The sequence below is a fragment of the Choloepus didactylus genome, chromosome 5, assembly GCF_015220235.1.
Source record: "Choloepus didactylus isolate mChoDid1 chromosome 5, mChoDid1.pri, whole genome shotgun sequence".
Lineage (NCBI taxonomy): Eukaryota > Metazoa > Chordata > Mammalia > Pilosa > Megalonychidae > Choloepus > Choloepus didactylus.
Genome location: NC_051311.1, coordinates 143776658 through 143799804, shown reverse-complemented (window position 1 = coordinate 143799804; position 23147 = coordinate 143776658). Strand labels below are relative to the sequence as shown.

The 23147-nt window shown below is 36.6% G+C and overlaps 1 protein-coding gene across 5 annotated transcripts in view; it reads right to left on the bottom strand.

Moving 5' to 3' along the window:
• Positions 1-14443: 14443 nt before the first annotated feature.
• BBS9 (Bardet-Biedl syndrome 9) overlaps positions 14444-23147 on the bottom strand; it is a 591615-nt gene continuing 582911 nt past the window's right edge. For 4 of the 5 annotated variants that reach the window (XM_037837046.1, XM_037837049.1, XM_037837050.1 and 1 more), the window contains 2 exons: positions 15076-15186; positions 14444-14869 (listed from right to left, as the gene is read on the bottom strand). In XM_037837046.1, coding sequence (XP_037692974.1) covers positions 14838-14869; positions 15076-15186 — 143 coding nt within the window. In that variant the 3' untranslated portion in view covers positions 14444-14837. The remainder of the gene's footprint in view (positions 14870-15075; positions 15187-23147) is intronic. The other variant, XM_037837048.1, reaches the window with a different exon arrangement.

Here is a 23147-nt window from a genome sequence, read left to right as displayed (position 1 = left end):
TCCTATGGTTTTAATTAATTTTTATTGCTGTAGAGTAACCTATTGTAAGACTATATTAAATTTTATTACATCTACTATTGATGGAAATTTAGATTGTCTTGAGTTTTTGTGTTTGTTTTGTTTTGTTTTTGCTTATGAATAATACTTCTATGAGCATTCCTATAAACTTCTCATTGGCACTAATGCAAGAATTTCTCTAGGGATCTATGAATGTAATTCCTGGTCATAGGTTATATGCATTTACAACTTTACTAAGAAATGCTAAACTCTTGGTCAAAATGGCTAAGCTAATTGATATCCCTACCTCCAGGGATATGGGTATTTGCTATTCCATATCCTAGCCAATGGCTGTTGCTTGGAGACTTTTTCACCTTTTCCTATCTGGTAGACGCAAAATCATACTGTGGCTTTAATTTGCATTTTTGGTTACTAATAAGATTAGGCTTCTTTTTTCCATTTTTAGTATATTGTTTACCTTCTATGAGATGTCCATTCATGTCTTTATCCACACTTGTATTGAGAAGTCTCTTTCTTATTAATTTGTAGGCAGTTCTTTATATGGTCTGAATACTAATTCTTTGCCAATTTTATATATTTATTTTCATTTTATGGCATCTTTTCATTACTATAAATTATTAATTTTAGTGTATTCAAATTTAGCAATATTTCCCTTTATGGCTTCTGATTTTTAAAATTGAGAAATCCTTCACTATCCTGAGATCCTAAATACATTCTCCTAGATGATTTCCAAAAATATTTACAGTTTTGCCTTTCACATTTAAGTATTTAATCAAACTGAAATTGCTTTTTGTATGGTTGAAATATGAATCAAATTTCATTTCCCCCCACTATAGCTATTCAGTTGTTTCAGCAGTATTGATTGGAAAGTCTATTATTTACCCATGGATCTGCAATATTATCTCTATCATATATCAAATGTCCATGTTTGGACATTTCTGTGTCTGGGTACTCTCTTCTGTTATATTGACCTATAGTATATTCCTGCATTCATACCATACTGCCTTAGAGCTTTACAATTATACTTGACATCTGGTGAAACAAGTACGTCAGGAATGGCTGTTTGGGGGCCTTTACTCTTCCATGTAAATTTTAGAATCAGATTGTCAAGTTCTATGAAAAATCCTTTGCAGATTTTTTTTTAAACTGTAATAGCATTGAGCTGAGATCTTTATAATTTTTGCATTTTCTGATTCAATATCATGGTCTCTGACTCCATTAATTTAAGTTTTATGATTTTCTAAGAAAAAGGTTTACATATCTTTTGTGAGATTTATTTTTAGGTACTTTATATTTTATTTCTATCTTAAATGCTATTTCTTATTAACATTTCATTTTCTAACTTCTAATTGTTATTGCATAGACTTAAAATCCACTTTTGCACATTGGTTTGGTGTCAAGCAAACTTGCTAACCAATAATAATTCAAAAAGTTTGCCTCTAATTATCTGGTTGGGGAGCTTTCTACATTGACAATCATATCATCTGCAAATAATGACAGCTCGTTTCTTCCTTTCCAATCCATGTGCCTTTTATTACTTTTTCTTTTCTTACTTATGGCTAGGACTTCCTGTGAGAAATTGAATAGCAGTGGTAAAAATGTTTCTGATCTCAAAGGGAATGCCGTAAAAATACAACATTTCATCATTAATTAAGATGTTTGCATGGGTTTTTGGAGATGACTTTTAGCACATTAATAAAGCTCCTTCTATTCCTAATTGCTAATTTTTTAGTCATTAATTGAGGTTCAATTTTATTAAATGCTTTTTTCGTATCAAATGTTTGTCCAATATTGTATTAATTGTATAATTTCATCATTTAAACTGAAGATTATGAATTTTTTAAATCAATTTTCTAATTTTAACCAACCTTCCACTCCTGAGACAAACAGAATTTGGAAATAATGTATGTTCTTTTTTTACATATTGCCACATTTGGTTTGTTAATATTTATTTTCTATTTTTATAATTGAGATTGGTTTAAAATTCTCCGTTGACATACTCTCTTTGGATCTGGTTATACTAGTTTGAGAGTATTCTTTGTATTCTAGAAGAATTTATATAATTTATATATAATTATCTATTTTTTTAAGTGAGTAGGTCAACATCCTATCACTCACCGTAGGACTTTAAACAAGAGGTGGAGTCTCATAACACAGTAGTCAAAATGTCTAGGATAGAGTTTAAATTTACTTGGCATATGAAGAATCAAGATAATCTCAATTTGCATGGGAGCAAAACAGTCAACATACTCAAATGCCAAGATGAAACAGATGTTGAAATTATCTGACAAAGAGTTTAAAGCAGCCATTATTAAAGGGCTTCAACAACAATTGAGAACACATTCAAAAGCAATGGAATAATAGACTGTCTCAGCAAAGAAGTAGAATATGTAAAAAAAAAATTAAATAGGAATTTCAAACAAAAAAACACAATAACCAAATTTTAAAACTCACTAATGGGCTGAATAGCAGAAAAGAGATGACAGAGGCATCAGTTAACTTGAAGATAGATAATAGAAATTACCCAATGTAAAGAATATAGAGAAAAAAAGATTCAGGAAACAATTGAACAGAGCCTTAGGAAACTGCAGGAAAATAACAAAAGGTCTAACATTCATGTCATCAGAATTCCAGGAGATCAGAAAGAAGACAGAGATGAATAATATTTGAAGATATAGTGGCTGAAAACTTTCCAAGGTTGACAAAATACATAACCTACAGATTCACGACATTCAGTGAATGCCAAACAGGATACACCCAAAGAAATCCACTACTAGACACATAATCAAACTGTTTAAAATTAAAGACAAAGAAAATGTCCTGAAAGCAGGCAGAGAAAAAGTGCATTACCTATAGGAGAACAATTTAAATAGTCAAACCATAATTCTATATCCAGCAAAAATATCCTTTAAGAACAAAGGTGCAACAAAGACATTCTTAGATGAAGAAAAACTAAGGGAATTTCTTGCTGGCAGAACTTCACTGAAGGAATTCCTACAAAATTCTTTTGACACAAGGAAAATGATACCAAAAGAAACTGGATCAGAGGGAATGTAAGAAGAGCAATAGAAATGGAACTAGCTGAATAAATGTAATAGACTATTTTTCTCCTTTTAAGTTTCTTAAAATATATTTGACTGTTGAAAGAAAAACTTATAACATTGTCTGATGAATTTTTCAATGTACATAGATGTAATATATGATAAACTTTAATATAAAGGGTGTGGGTAAAGGGACTATCAGGTGGATGTTAGTAGGACATACCTGTGAAGTCAGGTGGCCCTAATGTATTCTTTGTGGCAAAGTTTTGAAAATTTTTTTAATGGTTTTAGGATTATTCAAGTGTCCTGTTTCTTTTTAAGTCAGCTAAATTGTATTTTTCTAGGAATTTAGCCATATTATGGATGTTTCAAAGTTAGTGACATATAGCTGTTCAACATGGAATTTAGCAGAAACTTATCAGGGTGAAAGTTGGCTTTGGTTCAGCTGACCTCTCAGGGGTTTCTGCTTTCATGATTTTCATGTCAACTCAGCATATCATAAAAAGACATTTATTGTGGTTTGTCAGTTTTTTAGTTCTTTCAACCTGTAGAGTTTTTCATGGTTTATAAACTGTCATACTGTGAGAAACAGAAAGAGAATGAGGTTTTTCTTTCTTAAACTACATTGTGAGTCTTCAAACTGAGAATCATTTTGTATTCTTTAACTGGACCAATGATGGATAGAAGTCATGATAAGTAATGATATGGTCTTCTCTTTAACAGATAAAACTATGGACTGGAAACAAAAACCCTTGGCTTCTTGCTTGGCACAGCTATTTTTTAATTGGCCTTAAGGAAATACTAAACTTCCTGAACCTATTGTTGTGAGGATCAAATAAAACCCATTTAAGTGAATGGATTTTGTATCATGCTATATATTATTTTTATGTGTGGTGCTAGGCTAAATGGCATATATATACAAGTCATGTTTCCAAACCCAACTCTCTCCTCCAAGCCTATCCATTTCTACCCAAGCAATTTTGGTGTATAGCCAGTTTGAAAACCCCTGTGCTACACTAAACACTATAACATTATATGGAGGTGAAAAGATATATAGGATTCCTATTTGGAATGATGGAAATGCTTTGACAATAGATGGTGATGATGGTAGCACAATATTGTGAATGCAATTAACAGCACTGAAATATATATCTGAATGTGGTTAAAAGGGGAAAATGTTAGGTTGTATATATGGTAACAATAAAAATTTTTAAAAATCCATGGAACTATGCTACACAAACAGCGAACCCTAAGTTAAATCATGGACTGTAGTTAAAAGTATAATTATAAAAATGTGCTTTCACCAATTATAAAAAATGTTCCACACCAATGAAAGTTGTTAATAATATGGTGGTATACGGGAATCCTGTATTTTATGATCATTCTGTAAACCCACAACTTCTCTGATAAAAAACAAAAAAAGGGAGAGAGAAAGAGAGTACCATGGGAGTTTCATGATTATAGAAGATATATTGGTCTAGGGGAATTCATGATTGTTCTTCCAAACACTAAAGAACAATGACAGGCTTACATGTTAGGGTTCTATGTTTTCAAAGCCCTTTCATGTGACCATTTTCCTTTGATTTCCAGAACAACCCTGTAAGGGTAATGTAGACAGGTATTACTACTCCTACTTTACGGATGAGAAAATAAGTTTGAAGACATTCTGGCTTTCTTTCCTAAGCTGTTTCGTTTCCAGTTGAGCATCTGTCATCTCATATTGTAATTATCTGTTCTCTTGTCTGTTCCCCCACTTAAATGAAAGCTCTTTGAGGACAAGATCCATATTTTATTATTCTTTGTAGCTACAGTATTTAGCAGAATGTCTGACAACAACATAATTTTGTTGTTGAATGAACAAATGGGTGAATAAGTAAGTCACCATTCTACACATATGGAAAATGAGGTGAAGAGAGATTCTAAGTTACTGACTCAAATCAGAAAGCACATTTTCAGAAGGACTCAGACTAGAACTTTTTTAGTCATGTGTCTTTTTTTTCTTTGTCACGTTGTCTCCTTAATTAGCCAGGTGAGCACTTTCTATGAAGGTTGTGAGCAAGTAGCTGTCTGAAAACAGATTGAGCCTACACCAGATGGAGCAGAAAAGTAATTCTAAGCACATAGCAATGCTTAGAGAAACAACCAGAGGTACTGGAATACAAGCGTGAATGAAATTCTTCACAGGTGAGCTTCGAAAGGATGAAGGCATAGACTACCACAGGAGATAAAGGAGATCGGTGTGGGGGGGGGGGGGGGGGGGGGGGGGGGGGGGGGGGGGGGGGGGGGGGGGGGCATGAGCCCACAGGCCTCTATAGGGATCAATTATATCCATGCAGATGATGGGAAGGGCTCAGAAGTAAAGAACAAAGTCAACCAGGCATCAGAGGAGGTGATGAAATTGGAGACCAGCCTGGGAAAAAGTACATCACTGTTACTTGGATGGAAAGGGAGCACCAGATCCAGATGGCATTGGCTGGTTTCAGGAGTAGAGAATATGACGTGTATGTGTGTGTGTGTTTAATGATTTCCTATTGACACTTTGGGAAAAGTTGAAAATAAATCCTAACTCTTCTCTCCTATCCATCCATTTGTGTTTAATGTTTTCTTTCAGAATTACTTGTTGACTGCTTTTTTCATTTTTTGTGTGTGAAAGATGAGGATTACACACCATACTTTCCCCAAGGGATGAATAACTACTTCACTTTATCAAATTAAAAAAAAAAAAACAAAAAAAAAACCCCACAACAACCCACAACAACCTTGGCTTTAGCTTCGTCAATTATGAGATTTTCTAATTTTCTTCCTTAAATAAATAATACAATAGCCCATCTAAATGCAGGAAGATAACATTAAAGGATTCAATGATTATTAAAGGTCTAAATGTCATTAAGTAGCAATTGATTTGAATCTGTGCTTAATTGTACTGTGTTCTAAGCTAGAAGATAAGATTTCTAGATTTCTTGATTACATAAAGGGACTTGGTTCCAACTGTTCCTCATATTCAGAGGCTCTTAATATGCCTTTGGGATGCCTGGCACATAGCAATGAGAGTCTACAGGTGGCACCATGAGCTGCTTTCTCTGGAACTCTTACCAGATAGAACAAACCTGATCACTGTGGCCAGGTACACAATTTTTAGTCAAATAAATAGTGTTTTAAGCCATTTCATTCTAACCAATCCAATGATCCTGGAGCTAAGGAAGGGGCTGCAGCTTTCTTAAATTTGATAAAACTGCTGTGTGCTTTTTACCTAAAATAGATCCTTCAGTCAAGTGGGATGGAGGACCGGTTGATCAATCCCTTTTGGGAAAACTCCCAGCATGGTTGCTAAGAGGTAAGAGCCAGTAGAACTGTCCTTGAGTATATGAGGAGAAATATCTCTCCACAGAATTAAGGAGACTGAACCAGAAAATTGCTGCACTCACAGTCCATAAAGCTTTACTTTTATCTCTAAGTGAACAATTAATTCCCAAAAATGAAAAGTGAAAGTGCACTTAAATTTGAGTGCAAAGCTAAGCCAAGGCTCACACTGTCATACTTGAAGAACTCTGAAGTGTTCTTAAAGGAGTTTTTAATACTTCCTTACAAAATGCCTCCTCTCTCCATCTCACACAGCCCCCCCAAGCCCCACATACTCTTGTCTTATACATTTTTGGAATTATTTAAAACATTGAAAAAAAATACAAAAACAAATGTATTCCTTAAAGTTCTCACTCTCTCATGCTGTAACAAAGATGAATTTACTGTGTAGCTTATGAATAACTTCAGGGCCTCTTTCTTGCCCAAGCACTAGGTCATATGATTTTTGCAAAATTTGGAAAAGGAAGATACTTTAATTGTGACTTGTACAGACAGCTGTCTCTTCTGCTTTGTGTTCTCCTTGTTTTGAGCATTGGAGTGGCTGTGGACTTGGTGATCTGGTTAAGGGAAAGGCGAATTGGGGAAGCATTTAATTTGAGTGAGTGGGATGTATTTATGTGGCTTGCTGTCAACTCTGAATATGGTTAAATTATTGCTGGTTGTTCTGCTGGAGAGGTGGATTAGAGGAATTCCACTACCGCCCAGTGCTCCTCCTCACCCGGTGTCCTGAGAGGAAGGTGCAAAGCAAGAGGTCATATCACTAGATGAACATGGTTTATGGTTCCTGGCACCAGAAGTGTAAGTATGGTGGGGATAAAACATGGTTGGAAAAGTACAAAATTTGATGTTCTGAACATCAGACATGCAAAAGTGTAAACAGATTCCAGTTTCATGTAACCCAAGTCAAAGCAGAAGTTCTTGCCTATCAGGAATACATTTGATAATTCAGAGTATACAATTAAAAATCCGTAATACAATAACATTATTGTTTTGTACAATACCTATATAGAATCAATAGAAATTATACTGAGGTCAACAAAAAATTGTAACAAACACATTTTCAAATTAAATCAACAATAAGTCATGAAGATGGGAAGATGTTTCAAATAGATGTAAGAAACAGGCTCTTGGACTGCTTAGGAATTCTGTTTATGAAGAAGACTGAAGTATACGGGCACATTGGAAAAATATTTAAATATCTTGCTGATTTGACATACAATATTGGTGGTGATAAAGATAACTTCAATGAGTCTGACAGTTGTCAATTCAAGGAGAATTTAACATTAGTCACTGCACAAGAAAACTAGAAATGCCCTGAAATCTTACAGCTCATATATAAAAAAACTTGGTAGATGTGATGGCTATGTTCATATGTCAACTTGGCTAGGTTATGGTGTCCAGCTGTTTGGTCAAATAAGCACAGGCCTGATTATTACTGTGAGGATATTCTGTGGATTTAAATAATCAGTCAGTTGATTGCATCTATGGCTGATTACATCTGCAATCAACAAAGGAGATTGCCTTCAGCAATGAGAGAAATCCCTTTCAATCAGTTGAACACATTAAAGAGAAATGATGCTTTCAGCAGTCAGAAAGAAGAATTTCTATCTCTACTTCAGCTAGCTTCTCCTGGGGAATTCATTGAAACCTTCATCAGTGTTCCCAGCTTGCTGCCTGTCCTCTGAAATGCGAACTTGCCAATCCCCACAGTTGCATGAGCCAATTCCTATAATAAATCTCATAATATTTACATAATAGTGCATAATATGTACATAATATTTACATAATATATTCCCTGTTGGTTCTGTTTCTCTGGAGAACCCTAATACAGAAGTTCTGTTAAATTTGACAACCATCCTAAAAAACTTATATGACATTACTAATAATGGGCGTAAAGGAGAAAGAAACCTTCATAAACTATCAGTAATTAAAAAACAGTTTGAGCAACAATGCTAGAGAAAAAACTAAATTATCCTTTTTTCTTTCTACAGAAAAGGAAATTACAAAGTTGTTGATAAGTGACGAGGTGATCAAAGAGTGTGCAAAAAAAAAAAAAGTAGGAAAAGAAGCAATAAAAAGGTATGCCAAGCAGTTAATATAAATATTATGTTATTTTTATGGATTTTGTGATATTTGTGGCAATTGTCAGCTTGTAAAATGTGTAATTTTAAATAAATATTCTAAAATATTTAATTTTATAATGTTAATGTTACATGTTGTATAAGCATTTTAATTCTTTTTAATAAAGTGCTCCAAAATGCCATAAGCTTTAGATGCTCACAAAACCTGAATTCTGTGTTCAAATCAATAAGTATCCTAAGCTCTCATGAAAAAAATGTCATGAAGTACTGAATTTTTAAGAATCAGATCTCTCCTTAAAGCCAAATTTAAGTAAATGTAATAGCATAATCATATCAGCCTCTTCCCATCACAATCTGCAAAACTAGATTAGGAAGGTAAGACCACAGCCAATATTGTAAATCACAGGTCTCTCCATTTCTCTATGACTTGTTGACTTCTTTTAGGAGGTTAATTGAAGCAAGGAGCTTGCAAACCCATCCCACCAGGCAAAGAAAATATGAGTTCTGAAATATAGTGAGAGGTAGGTACAGATAAGAGCGAGGAACAGAATTCTCCAGGACTTCCAAAGAGGGAAACGCAACTGCCAACAAAGGTGACTAGGAAAATCTCAAGGTGACAGTATTGATTTACTCATCCCTGCACCTCATTACAGAAAGGACTTAAGGGGCTTACAAGGGCCTGTCAACAACAAGAAAGAACACATTAATATTTGGAGCAAAATAAACAGACAAAAAAGAGAAGCATGTAATGCAGAACCAGAAAATGGGGCTAAATATGCAGTCCCACCAGCCCTCTGCAGGTCCTCCAAAAGGGTCTTCCATGGGTGCTTGGTGCCCAGCTGGGGAGATAACATATTTGATCCAAGCTTTGAAGGAAAGGTTGGTATCTGGGTTGAATATCGTTGAAATGAAATGACGGCAAACTTGCAAAGTAGAGGTTTTGCAACATTCTTTTCTCATCAGCCAAAGCATAGGTCCTCTCCCTGGCCCAGGGATTGAGTACTGGGGGATGTGACTTCTAACAAGCAACTCATTCTGGCTGTGCCTTGGCAGTTGTGTGGTGCTATACATTACACCTTTTAAAGTCACAATCAACAAAACTCTTAATACATGTGATGTCCACATACCTTTCAAAGTTTAGCTACTAAAATAGAAAAATAGTACCAGCTAACTCAACACTGCACAAATAGAAAGGTTATGGGAAGGGCAGCCACTGATACATTCTAAACAGCTTCCTATTGCTCTTTCAGAACCCTCCCTAATATTGATTTTCATACTTATTCTGCACACTTGCTTTTCATATCAGAAGATGTTAATAGCATAAAGGGAAAATAATTTTCAAAAAAATGCTTATGTTATGCTGTTATAATCATGTTATTTTGATGATATTTTATACTGTAGGCCTTTCATAAGCACTAGAACACAATGTCCAAAAAGAGTATTCTCTAAAATCCAAGACATATACACCAAATACTAAGCAACAAGAATGCGTTACTAATTGTACTTTTATCACTAATACTGATATCCTGACCGACACATACACAGATGGAACACATCTTATTATTACAAAAGTAATGCATATTCATTGAAGAATATTCTGAAAATACAGATAAGCAAAAGGAAGAAAATAAAAGATCCTAGTATGCAACTGTTTTGGTTGCTAGAGCTGCCATTATGCAAAATACCAGAAACACATTGGCTTTTATAAAGGGTATTTATTAGGTTACAACTTTAAAGTGTCCATAAAAGTGTCCAAACTAAGGCATCAACAAGAGGACACCTTCGCTGAAGAAAGGCCAATGGCATCCAGAGCATCTCTGTTTGCTGGGAAGGCACCTGGCTGGCGTCTGCTGATTCTTTGCTCCTGGGTTCTGGTTTCAAAATGGCTTTCTCCAAAATGTCTCTGGTTTGTCTCTCTTAGCTTCTTCAGCTCCTGTGCATCTAAACATCTGGAGTTCCTCTTTTGGCTTCTCTCTCTCTAGCTCCTGTGCATTTTTGCTTTTTCTCCCAGAGTGTTTCTCTCTAAGCATCTGGGGGTCCTCTCTTAACTTCTCTGGAGCAAACTCTGGGTTAGCATCCTCAAACTTCTCCAAGCATCTCTAAGCATCTCTGTCTGCTCCCTCTGTCCGTGTGCTCTCTTAAAGGACTCCAGTGAACTAATCAAGACCCATCCTGAATGGGCAGGGTCCACACCTCCATGGAAGTAATTTAATAAAAAGGCTTGCCCACAGTTGGGTGAGTCACATCTCCATGGAAACACTCAATCAAAAAGTTTCCACTCAACAAGATTGGGTTAAAAGATCATGGTTCTTTTGGGGTCCACAACAGTTCCAAACCTGCGCAGCAACCAAGGTTGAAAGCCACCAGTTTTTGATCCCTTTTTTTTTAAGAGGTTAAAGCACTCCTCACATACATTTCATTTCTATTCTTTCAATCATTTTTACCTACATTTGTATGTGGTAGGGAATGGTGCAGATTATGACAGAGACTGACAACTAGTCAGAGGAAGACATTTAAAAAATACAGATGTCTCCTGACTTAGCCCATTTTCAGTCATCTAATGATTTCTAAGAATTAATGAAATTATAGCAAAGGCATTTATAACACAACCTGACATTCTCCAACTTCAGAAGATGAAAACCTGAGTGAACCCCTGTGTCTCCAGGTGTTCCTGACCTGTGGAACTACCTCCACTTTGCATAAGTCAGTCCCTTGAGAAGCTGGGAACTAGAAGGTTAGGGATTAGGGAATTGCAGGCACAGAGTCCATTACTGGCTTGCGTCTCTTGCCTATACATATTTATTTAAGATGAAAGAGCAGACCTGACCTGAACCTGACCTGTGTTCATATGGGATGGAGACATGTTTAGCCATGGCTGGACTACTAGTGTGGGACAAGGGCAGGGCTCTTTACAAGAGACTAAGGAACCTTCTGGGAAAGCCTCTCCTCCTAAAGGAGAGCCCACAAGGGTGTCCCAGGCATCAGAGGGGAAGGGAGGGGAGATTTTTAATACAGTGCAGTGTCTCTCACTTGGGTCATTCTCCCCTAAGGTGAAGAAAGCGTGAGTAAAATCAAGTAGGCATTTCAGTTAAAGCTCTGTCAGATATGAGAGCAGAAGGGAACATAGCTTTGTTACTTACATAACCCAGGGTATTATAGTGGAGGATATAATTGGAGCTTGTGATAGCACAGAACACAACAGCCTGAGCAGGACCACAGACCAGCACAGAGAAGCAGCAGGGGAGGGCACTGGATTACCTAGGCTTGACACCAAAGGCAGGAACCACAAAGAAAGGGGTTAATAGATTTGGCCATTTAGAAAACTTCTATTAAACACACCCAGAAACAAAAGTAAAAGCCAAATGAAAAACTGAACAGTATCTGCATCATACACTATCAAAGATTAATATAATTTCTATATATAAAAAGCTCTTATAAATTAATCAGAACATAATTATCACCACCATCAACCCCCAAAAAAGAAAAAAGAACTGGACAGGTAATTCACCAAAGAAGAAAAATAAATGGCCAATAAATATGTTTTAAAAATGTGTAACCACACTAGAAATCAAAGAAATATAGCTATCTGGAGTTAAAAGACTTCAGTTAAAGAATGTATTTCGTTGTAGTCTTACTGATAATCTGTATGTAGGGGTGTATATTTGGGCTTTGGAATCAGATAGTTCTGTCACACACTAGCTGTGGGATGTTGGATAAATTATGTAGCTGCTTTAAACCTCAGTATTTGGATTTGTGAAACAGAGATAAAAACAGCACCCATCAAACAGTACTGTCATAAGGAATCAAGGAAATCCTGTGTGTAAAATGCTAAATACTGTGCCTTGCACATATTAAGAATTTAATAAATATTTGCTGTTTTATTAGTTGCTATTTTGACACAGAATAATAACACAACAATCTGTCTAATCAGAAACTTGCAACATCTTACTTCTTCCAGCTTTGTGAGCTACTCCAAGATACAGATAGATGATGAGGATGATAGACCATACTGATGATGATGAAGATTAGATAGATATATAGATAGATAGATAAAAGAGAAAGATATATAGAGATACACACGCACAGACACACACGTGCGCGCACACATGTACACATACAGTAAGACCCTTCAATCCAAGAAGGAATCATGAACAACTGTTATTAAAGACTGAAATATTTCTACCAAAATAATGAGAAAAGTTTTAGTAATTAGTTGGGTCTTGATTTTTAAAAAAGCCACTCCAAATTATAACATAATTCTTACCTCTGTTATTTTTTCTTAGCAGCAAGATGCAAGATTTTGTGTGAATTTTTAAATCATGAGGCTAAATCAGGGGTAAAATACAAGTATACAATTTAAAGTCAGGAAATCCTTTACCAAATGGTTCTTTTCAGTCATGAATCAAATTTTTTTTATCATTTTTAGAACTTATATTTTAAATTTGGTAATGTTAAAAATATTAATTAGTAACTTCTTTCCTTTTGGTAGCCAGCAAAATATGTAAGCTAATAAGTTAGGTATATTTTAAAATATTTATATGCATGATGTATGTATACAGAGTTCTGTATTAAAGTGATTCAAACAAAAAAGAGTATTAGGTAAGTAATTATGCTAAGAGGTCTATTATATTGATAATGATTTCCAGGAAAACATTTTACAAGTATACTCCTTCACATAAAAACTCTCAGGATAACATGTAATTGTAGCAATAAAAGTCACCTTCAACTCCTTAACCTGAGATAGGAAGCCTTTTGAAATTACAATAGTAGTCATTCTCTCACAGGATAAGAGCAATCATGGACTACATAAATAAAAAGAGAACAATGGAGGAATTTGAAAGAAACATAAACCACTGCACTCATGCACATTCAGAACAATCATTATATATCAAACAATATGCTTCCATTTTATAGCAAGGAAAATTAAAGAAGAGAACCAAAAGGTGAAGAGAAGGGATTGGAGATAAAGGTAAAGGGAGAGAAGGATTGCTCAAGGCAGATGCACACAGAAACACATAAGAAATACAGAAACTGAGTTAAAGAAAGGCAGTCAAAAGGACACATACAAACAGGACATGACACATACAAAAAAAAAGATAAAGGAGAACAGAGATAAGCACACTGGAACAGGCACAGTATAAAAAACATCCATGGGAACCAAATGTCTGGTAAAAGAACACATAAACACTCTCTCTTGTACCTTTCTTGAATTAAGCTGTTAAAGATGATCAGAAATGTTGTGTTTTTGCAACTACAGGCATACACGGAGCCATTACATCTTGATCCCAGTCCCCACAGGCTGATGAAATCAACCTAAGGGTGAACTCTGGCCCACAGGCAGAGAATTTGTCCATTCCTGTGGTAGTCAATTAAAAATGTTTACATTGTCTGCTGTATTGCCTAAAACAGGATCCTTGAAAATAATAAGTAATTATCCTCTGCACTTTTTTTAACACTTCACAAATAGAAAGATCACGAACCAAGTTCCCCTTTATACTGACTGACAAGCATTCCAAAACTGGCATAGACATATTCTTGTGTAAATAAAATAGTCTTGCAATCCTCACTTTAATTTGAGATTAGCAAAAACTCTTTTTTTATTACATATAAAAACATTAAATTTTAATTGTACTAAGGTGTGAATCCTTTTATTACTTAGATTTTTAAAAGGTGTCACTATTTAGGGTATTGAAAAAAGGATGTTGCCATACTAGCTTCCTTGGAATATTTTACATTCTCATACAGTAAAAAATTTACCTTCGTCCACTTTCTACGACGAAGTCAAGCCATCAAAGTGCTATAGTGGTTCTTATGTTTTAGAAACTAATCACTTTCAAACTTACTGGCAAGAAAGTTTTTGATTCCTTTCAATTCCTTTCCTTGGAGAAAATATGTAGAGAAGTCACCCATATAAACCTCTGATTATAAATCAAACCCAAAATATTACTGGACAATGAGATGCTTTATTAAGCTTGATACACTTACTATATAAGAATTCTGTGAAAAATGGGGTATCAAATTATTAGGGATCTGGGTCCCTGCATTATAAAGTCTGTCTCAAACTATGTCATCTCGCTACATCCTGTGAATATAAGCACACAGATGACCAAAGGGCAGCAACATTTTTTACGGGCAAGACAAGATGAATTTCAACTGATTTGCCCATGGTATTATGAAGTCTCCTAGCAAAATAAAAATTCCTGTTCTCTATCTTTATGTAGTGTCCTCTCCAGGAAGGTGAGTTGAATGAAGCCCCTGGGCCAGCCCCTACGTCTGGGTCCACACGGGTCAGCTTGGAGAAGAGCATCTTCCTGTCAACCAAACAACTCTACTGGGACTACGCCGAGGCTCCTTGGAGGGGTGAAACTTCTGGAAAAGAAGACAGAGAGAAAGAAAGAGAGGAAAGGTCTAAATAAAGGAATACACAAATGATCAAATTCAGCTACAACAATACTGAGTGGAAGGATGAAGAAGTTGGAAAACAAGCAGCTTTGCAAAATGCTCTCTGGTTGTGACGAAAAGCTGAGTGTTGCTGCTACTAACGTATCATTTGTGAAGGCCACCCAATTCTCTACCAGGCATGGGCGTCTCGGCAATGAGCTGCCTGTGGTCGGTAAACAATCCTGTGGAGTCTTGTTCTATTGATCTTTCCCCTAGATCTGATTCTGGGATTGTAGAACAGCCACCTAGTCAAAAAGTACAAACAATGTTTTAAGCAAAGTGTAGGAAAATCTGCCTCTCCACACAACAACCACAGCTTAGGAACATAACAATCATAAAGATAATAAATGATGTGACAACAATCTTCAGGAGTGTACCAAAAAGAATAATCTTAAATATCTCTCTTTGGTGAATATACTGGGAATGAGTTATTGTCTCAAAGACATGTTATACTGATTATGGCTTGGCAACAGCAGCAACTGTGTCATCTTTAAATGTATCCTTTTAAAAGTCAGAATGGACAAAACCTTTAGCATATGTGATATCCATACTAAAATAGAGCTTCAGAGGGAATTCTCTTTAACACCAGAGCATCGGAAACTATAAAAGAAACAAAGCACATGTCCCATGAGTGAAAAAAATCTTCCTTGAGCAAAGAGAAAGGTTGCTGGTGATCTGAGACAGTCATTATGGTAGCATTTTTCTAGAATTGATTCTATCGCCAAATCCCAACACCTTGCAGCACTGACACAAACACTTCATAATTTAACAGCTAAGCTGTGAACTGCATTGTGGAAGGTTTCAATTCAAAGGTGACTTGAGGATGAGCTGGCACCACTGTGCTTTTGAAATACTGGTTATAGGTCATTTGATTTTATACAGAAAAATCCTTTATGGGAAACTCAAAATCATGTGAGAATTGCCTAGAATAATTTGCTATCATTTCCTGGAAACATATTAATATGTTGTATACTGTACATATTTTTTTCCAAAGCCATTTCTCTTGTTAATGAAGTGTGATTTTTATTTTTATTTTTCTGAGTCTTCTCACACACTGAGTCCAAAGTCTCAATACTCAAGTGTGAGGGGGTATATCAACCTGATATCATTCTGAGGAAAGAGAGGGTATTGGGAGCCCTGATTGGAAAACCACATCATTCAAATGAGGGGAAGTGGCAAGATCCCAGGACTGGAAGAAAATCCACCTTACTTTCCATTCTTCTGCTTCAATGCTGAGAAAAAAAGTGATACTGAGAGAGAATTGAGAGGAAACCATTTGAGCACATGTAAGATAAGAATTAGAGATAGCCTTAGAGGTTCACCAAACAGGAAATGTTAGAATTATCCATCATTGTAATGGACCTCACCCAGCTATTTCTGAAAATGACAAGATCCCCATACAGCAGGAGAGTCAGGCCTATTTTTAATCTCTTTCAAAAAACTGTACATCATGGTCACAAAAATAACTTTCATTGTTGAGAACTTTCTATGTCTAGAAACTCTACCCATATTATCTCCTTGAATTCCCACAAACCATACCATGAAATAGATACTATTTTTTTTCTCATTTTGCAGATAAGAAAACCATAGTCTCAAGAGAGTTGATAACATGCCACCCCCATTCTTTGGAGGCTTCCATGCAGCCAGAAAGACCACCATATGCACAGAGCTTCTGCCACTTCTGGCTTGGAAGGTACAAAGAGTATAAGACCTGGCATCCTGACCAGTGGGAAATAGGACAAGGCAAGGAGTAAGGTAGAGAACTCTCCTCCTTCTTCTCTCCCTGGGACTGGTACTATTTTTCTTTTGCAGACCTCTGGAAAAGTAATGCACACTGAGTGGATGCACCTGAGCCTCTCCACAGCTCTTTGAGAAGAAGTCACTGGTGCAGGATGCAACACTTTGCACTACTTCACAAATTTTCTCACTTCCCTTTTGCCTCATCCTCTCGTCCCTCCCTGGATTTGCTCCCCTCAAATAAAATCCATTACTTTAATCCTTGCCTCAGGCTGTGTTTTCTTGCTAAAACCCTTGGTACTGGAAGTAGTTCTAAAAAGCAGCCCTTCAAGGTGGAAATTTGGAGTAAGACTGTCTATCTAAAAGAAATAGGGACTCTATAGCAGGCAGTAAACGGGATGGTAAAACACTGGCTGTGCAATTCCTTAAGCTTTCACCCATGGTTAACTGGGACGATGTATATGTGGAGGTCAAGGCATTGGGAGATAAGTAGGTACGTCATGGGAACATTTATAATTAGAAGGATTCCAGAGAAGTGTGGCTGCTTCTGATGACTAGATGCCTTGCAAAAAGAAAATGGCAGGCTTGTGTAGTTAACTGGCCTTGCTATTTTAAGTCTGGTCATTGGCTCAGCAATATGGACATCATCTGGAAGCTTGTTAGAAATGCAAAATCTCAGGCTGCTCCCCAGACCTACTGAATTACAATCTGCTAGGAAGTTCAGATGAGTATATCTGATGAGAGTTTTGCAAGAAAAACAAACAAACAAACAAAAAAACTTGTTAAAAATTTAAAAGGAAGTAGTATAAAAACAGAAATAAAATTTAAAGCTTCCAAACTAACAGTGACCTTCCGAAGCCCATCCATGGAAGTGGAAATGGGGTCCATAGACGCCAGATGAAGTACTCTTGGCTTAGAGCCCATCCCAGAAAATGAGAAGGGGAAGAAAAACTATAGCTGGATGAAATCATCCAAACACAATCGTACATGTGACATGCACAAGCCAAAAGGCAAAAATAAGTGAGGTCTGGCTTCCTGATCTGGAAATCAGGAGACGGTCCTAAGTACATGGAACTAATGATACTATATCTGTGGACCTACTATGCATTAGACACTCTGCTATGCATTTGACAGACAGTAACTCAATCTTCAAACAACTCCTTAAGTGTTCGTTGCCCTATTTTACAGTTGCAAAGGTAACTGAAATTGTGTTTTTGTTTCTGCTGTCCCTCCCCTATCACCGCTTCCCTCCAAGTTTCCCTAGACCATTTTGCACTTACTTGCCTTAGGAGAAGTTTGATATGGGGTCAAATCAAGAGCAGCCTGAAAATTTAGCTCACTGAAGAGACAGAGCTATGCCTTTCTGGGGGAAAGCTTTCCTCCAGTCTTAAATTTGAGGGTTACAGCTCAGAGGGTGAGAAAGAGCTGGAACCCTGGTTGGCTCAGAAGTTGCAGCCCGAAGCCCCAAGGTAAGAAGGCACCAAAGGGATGGAGCACAGGAGAACTGGGCCTCAGGACCCCCAGGATGGAGCACAGGAGGGCTGGGCCTCAGGACCCCCGTCGCAGCAAGGATTCCCATGGCCCACCAGGGCCACAGGCACAGAGGGCCCTGGGGTTCCAGCCTCCACTGTCAGCTCAGGCAGGGAGGAGGTTGGCAGCTAGTGTGCCCTCATTTTCTGGGCCCCGTATAAGCCTCTCTGGCTAGGGGGAAGGGGGGACCATGGTGAAAGGTGGGCAATAATAACTAAGATTGAATTTCCCACTTCCTTGCTTTAAATAAAAATAAAAAATTTTACATATCTTGCAACCCTAACGACTTTGTGACTGCTACAGTCTCAATCAAATGAAAGCCAAAAGTCACAGAGCAAATCTATATACCTCTGCAGCCCAGCTCTCTGTATGACAGCAAATGCTTTTCAAAGAACCAGCTTTTAAAGTGTTCAATTCATTTAAAGCAACACTTTTATAAAATACAATACAAATGAATAAAATGAACTACTAGAAAAACGAAAATAATAAGATACCAGCCTCTGTCTTTCAGTATTTTAGTATTAAATTCAAGCATTATAAAATTACTCTGTTGATTGTTACAGAAACAAACAAAAAAACAAAACACACCACTCTAAGTTATAGGAAACAAAAAGTTTGCAGATAGATGCTAATCTTATGGCCACACTTTGTGTAGCACTACTACAGGTTATGGTCTACCTTACTTAACACAACACATAGAATTAGGATAATTAATAGTAATAATAATTATAATCATCATCATCATAATATGCAAACTCCTAGTAATCTAAGGTTCAAATGCCAGTAAAGTCATTTCAGCAGCACAATTTATCTGTATCCCTTCCACTCAAATATCACTTTGCTGGCAGCCCCCTCAATGCTGCAGTGCTCAGAACGGCCGCCTCCCTCACTGACAAGAGAGATGGCCCGGTTGCCCCTTTCACCACTGCTGCTACAACCACACAAGTTCCACTTCTATTTCTGTGGTCTCTTGCAAGGTGGAGTTTCATTAAGAAGGCATTCTGGCATTCCAAGTCTGAACTCTGGATGCATTTTCACATGGGAACAATGTTACAAATGGTAGCTTTATTATAGAGTTCTATTACAATTAAATTACTCCTTAAATAGGCTTTTCTAGACAAATCTGGAAACCTAATAGGTACTATTTTAAACAGTGAGACTTGTGTTATGAGTTGCAAACAATCAGCACAAAAGCATTTGAAAAAAAACTGTTTATAAATTGGAGATTACATCAATGTGTTTAAAAGGATATCTTTGAAGCACTTGACTATGATGCCGATTACCCAGAGTTTTTAATGACCAAATTTTGTGCACTACCATTTCTGCCAACTAAATACTGCTGTAAAAATAGTTTTTTTTTTTTTTTAAATTGATAACACATTTAGTACATATGGCAATTCTCATTTAACCAGGGATTCATTTAACTAGAAAACCTTACTTAAAATTCTGAACAAATGAGAATTCCCTCTATATTTATAAAGATAACACACACACAGACACATACACATGAAAACTCCAGGATTTTTTAAGGGTTCCAAGCACTACTTACACCTGTTTCCACATTCAAAGGAAAATTATAAAATGGTTGAACTTCTTTTTCACCAGGTGTAATGTATTTTATCAACAAAGGGGATCACACTGGGGAATTCCTACGTACTGAGTTCAGGCTTTCTCTGCAGCTTGCTATCGTGGAGTTAACTGTAGGAGGTACGTAGTTCAGAGGCCAGCCAGAAACAAATGTGATTGTTATCTAGAATACCAATGACCAAAATCAGAATGCAAGGTGAGCAGCCATACGCTGGTGAATGTGCACCAGCTGGCTTTCCAGGGAAAAAGAAAAGTAAGGCCCTGGTTGGGAGCATTTGCTCATTTCTGCGGTGTAAATACTCCCACCATGTCCAATTTCAGGTGACCAATATGACACTGCTGACTGTGGAGTTTGGAAGAGATGTGCAGAAGCCATCATTATATAGTATTTCCACCATAGAGACTCAATAGGCATAAATAATGTCAAGAACATAAATAATAGGAAGATGTAGTAAATAATTATAAAGTGAAGAGTTTGAGTATGTATTATCTTTGTTTTTAATATAACTTATTTAGTTGTAAGTTTATGTACTTTGATTTTTAATAATGATTGTATTTCATAATTGGCTCACAAAATTCCTAAAAATTTAGCAATCAAACTCTCAAGAATTAGTGTGAGACAGCTCCAGCATACCACAGAAGGTGGGAATGGGGTAGGGCATTTAAAGTTATGCTTTGAAATCATCTAGACCTGGATTCAAACCATGGTTCAGCATTTATTCAAAGCAAGTTATTTTCACTTAAATAAGCCTCAGTTTCCTTACCAATAAAATAAAGACTATGGCAGCTCTATCTCAAAAAGAAAAAGCATATTGGCACACTGAAATGCAACACTGAATTCTGATTATTTATTTTCAAACCAAAGTCAGGAACAGCAAAAGAAGAGTTAGGTAAGAAGCCAAGATAAAAGCTTTTCAAGGTGGGAATCTGGAGGGTTACAGTTTGCACAACAGATACACTTACAAGGCTAAAGACATAGCTTTGCAGCAAAGAGGAAAGTGCCCAGAAGTCTTTTACATGCCAAACCTCTGGGGTTGGCTGTTCTACTGTACTCAAGCCCTATCGGATCTCTCTCCTGTTATGTGATCTGCTGAGTACTAATATTTGATTCTATCCCAAGTAAATTCTGGTGGCCCAAACTATCTGTCTCACTGCCTACCTTGTTACTCAAATAGTCTAAACCAGGACTGGCACTCTTTCTGTAAACAGTCAGATACTAAATATATTTTAGGCTTTGTGGGCCATAGGATCTCTGGCACTGCTACTCAGTCCTGCTGTTGTAGTGTGAAAGTAGCCATAGACAATATATATAAATGTGAACGAGTGTGGTTGTGTTCCAATAAAACTTTATTTACCAAAACAGATAGTGCGCTAGATTTCGCCAATGGGCTATCTACAGTTTGCCAATCCCAAGTCTAACCCAAAGCCCACAGAACACTACTCTGCATAAAGTATTTTAATTCTAAAAGTTTCTAGAGGCATTTTTCTTTGCCAGCTCATCTTATGGCATTACTAAATAATAATAATAATAATAATAATAATAATAATAATAATAATAATAATAATAATTTTAAAGCATGGTCTTTTTGCTTGGGCAGAAATAAATACTTTTAAAGATTAAGTCTCCAGGTGCTTTTCTTTTCCTCCACCCACTGTAAAGTTCCAAGTTGTCATCGTGGCAGATCCCAGCCAGGACTGGCTATAGGACCTAGGGCAGGTTGTTTGGCCTCCCTGAACCTCAGTTGAGAGAACCTCATCCATCAAAAAAGGATTATAGTAATACTTTCATCACAAGCTTATTGCAAGTATTACATGAGACCAGGCATCCCTATCAGCGCTTATTAGCACACAGTACATTTTATGATTCTCCACCTTCTATTAATTTTCTTGGGACAGATTGACTTCTTGCACCTTTTTTTTGGAATCAAAGAATTTTTTCTTTTAGTTCAACCACCGCATTTAGAGAGGTTAGCTTAGGTCCCTAATGTTCCATAGCTACTTCTGACTCTACTGCTCCCTACACCACTGGAGCTTTCTCAAGAGCACCTCTTTTCCTGAGATCTCCAGCGGATTTGCTAGTGAGTCAGCTGTCCTACCTAGCACTTCCTTTAAACCACAGAAAATCCAGAGGGCTGGCAAGCTTTTGCTTGGGTGTATTTTAAGACTTTATTGATTTATTTTCTTGCAACAGTGACCTTTGCAATCAACTGGGTGTGTGGATCTCCTCTTTCAGGAAGGAGATAATCTTTTCTTCATTTTTCTTTGAATATTTACAAGGAATCAGAAAAGGAGACACTTAAGAGAATCCCAAATGACCACAGACTCTGCTGACTTGCCAGCCAAAAATCTTCTGTTCACATGGCCTGAATTGCCACTAAGAAGTAAAAACAGCAGAAACCTCAAAAATATACACCAATGACATTTTTCTTTTAATCAAGATTTACTTGATCGATAAAGTGTTTTTTGGGGTTAACATTCAGATTTCATTTCAAAGGTTTCTGATCCATGCCAAGTATGGAGAGTGGGTTCTTTGAAAAGAATATTTCACTATCCTGAATATGAAGAGTTTCCCTAACAGACTATGAGTAGTTAAAAAATTCTCTAAAAATGTATTCATTTGGAAAAGTTTTATTCTTTAATCTCTTTCTCTTTATATGTGTGTCTGTGTAACGTGTGTATGTCTGTGCCTGTGTCTCTGTGTGTCTGTACGCAAATATATGGGTGCATACAGATATGTACAAGAGTTCTAATAATTCTCTTCTACTCTATTCATTTTTCAGTTGTTTTCAATATATATTTTTCTAGCCCCAAGGAGAATGTGAGCTATAGAAAGCCAAGCATACTATTGTACACTCATGTTGAAATTTTGGCTGAGTATTTAGAAACTTTTTAGCAAAACTGAAGGATGGAAGGGGGTGGGGAGACAGAGGAAGAAAGGCAGAGGGAAAGGATGAATCATCAAGGTCTTTTGTCTATACAATTTTATATAAGATATTTGAGGTAATTTACTGAAGGTATAGATGACAAAATACTAAAGCATAAAAAATATATCAGCAGTCAGAAAAACGTAAACCAGAATAAAAGGCATAGCTAGGGAGAAGTGTGGAAAAACACTAATAAGGACTTACACAAGGGCTAACATGGAGAACAAAAGCAAAATGCTCTGGAGAAAAAGCAGGGCTGCACACCGCCAGATCCCCTGATATCTCTTCTTCCAAACTGGATTTCAGATCAAAGCACCCATTCTGTCCTTTACTTGTACTTAACAGTTTCTTAAGAGAACACCAATTGGTGTGCTCAATTGATAAAGCAACGCTTATTGATTACTCATTGGAATTTTTTGGCTGTGTGG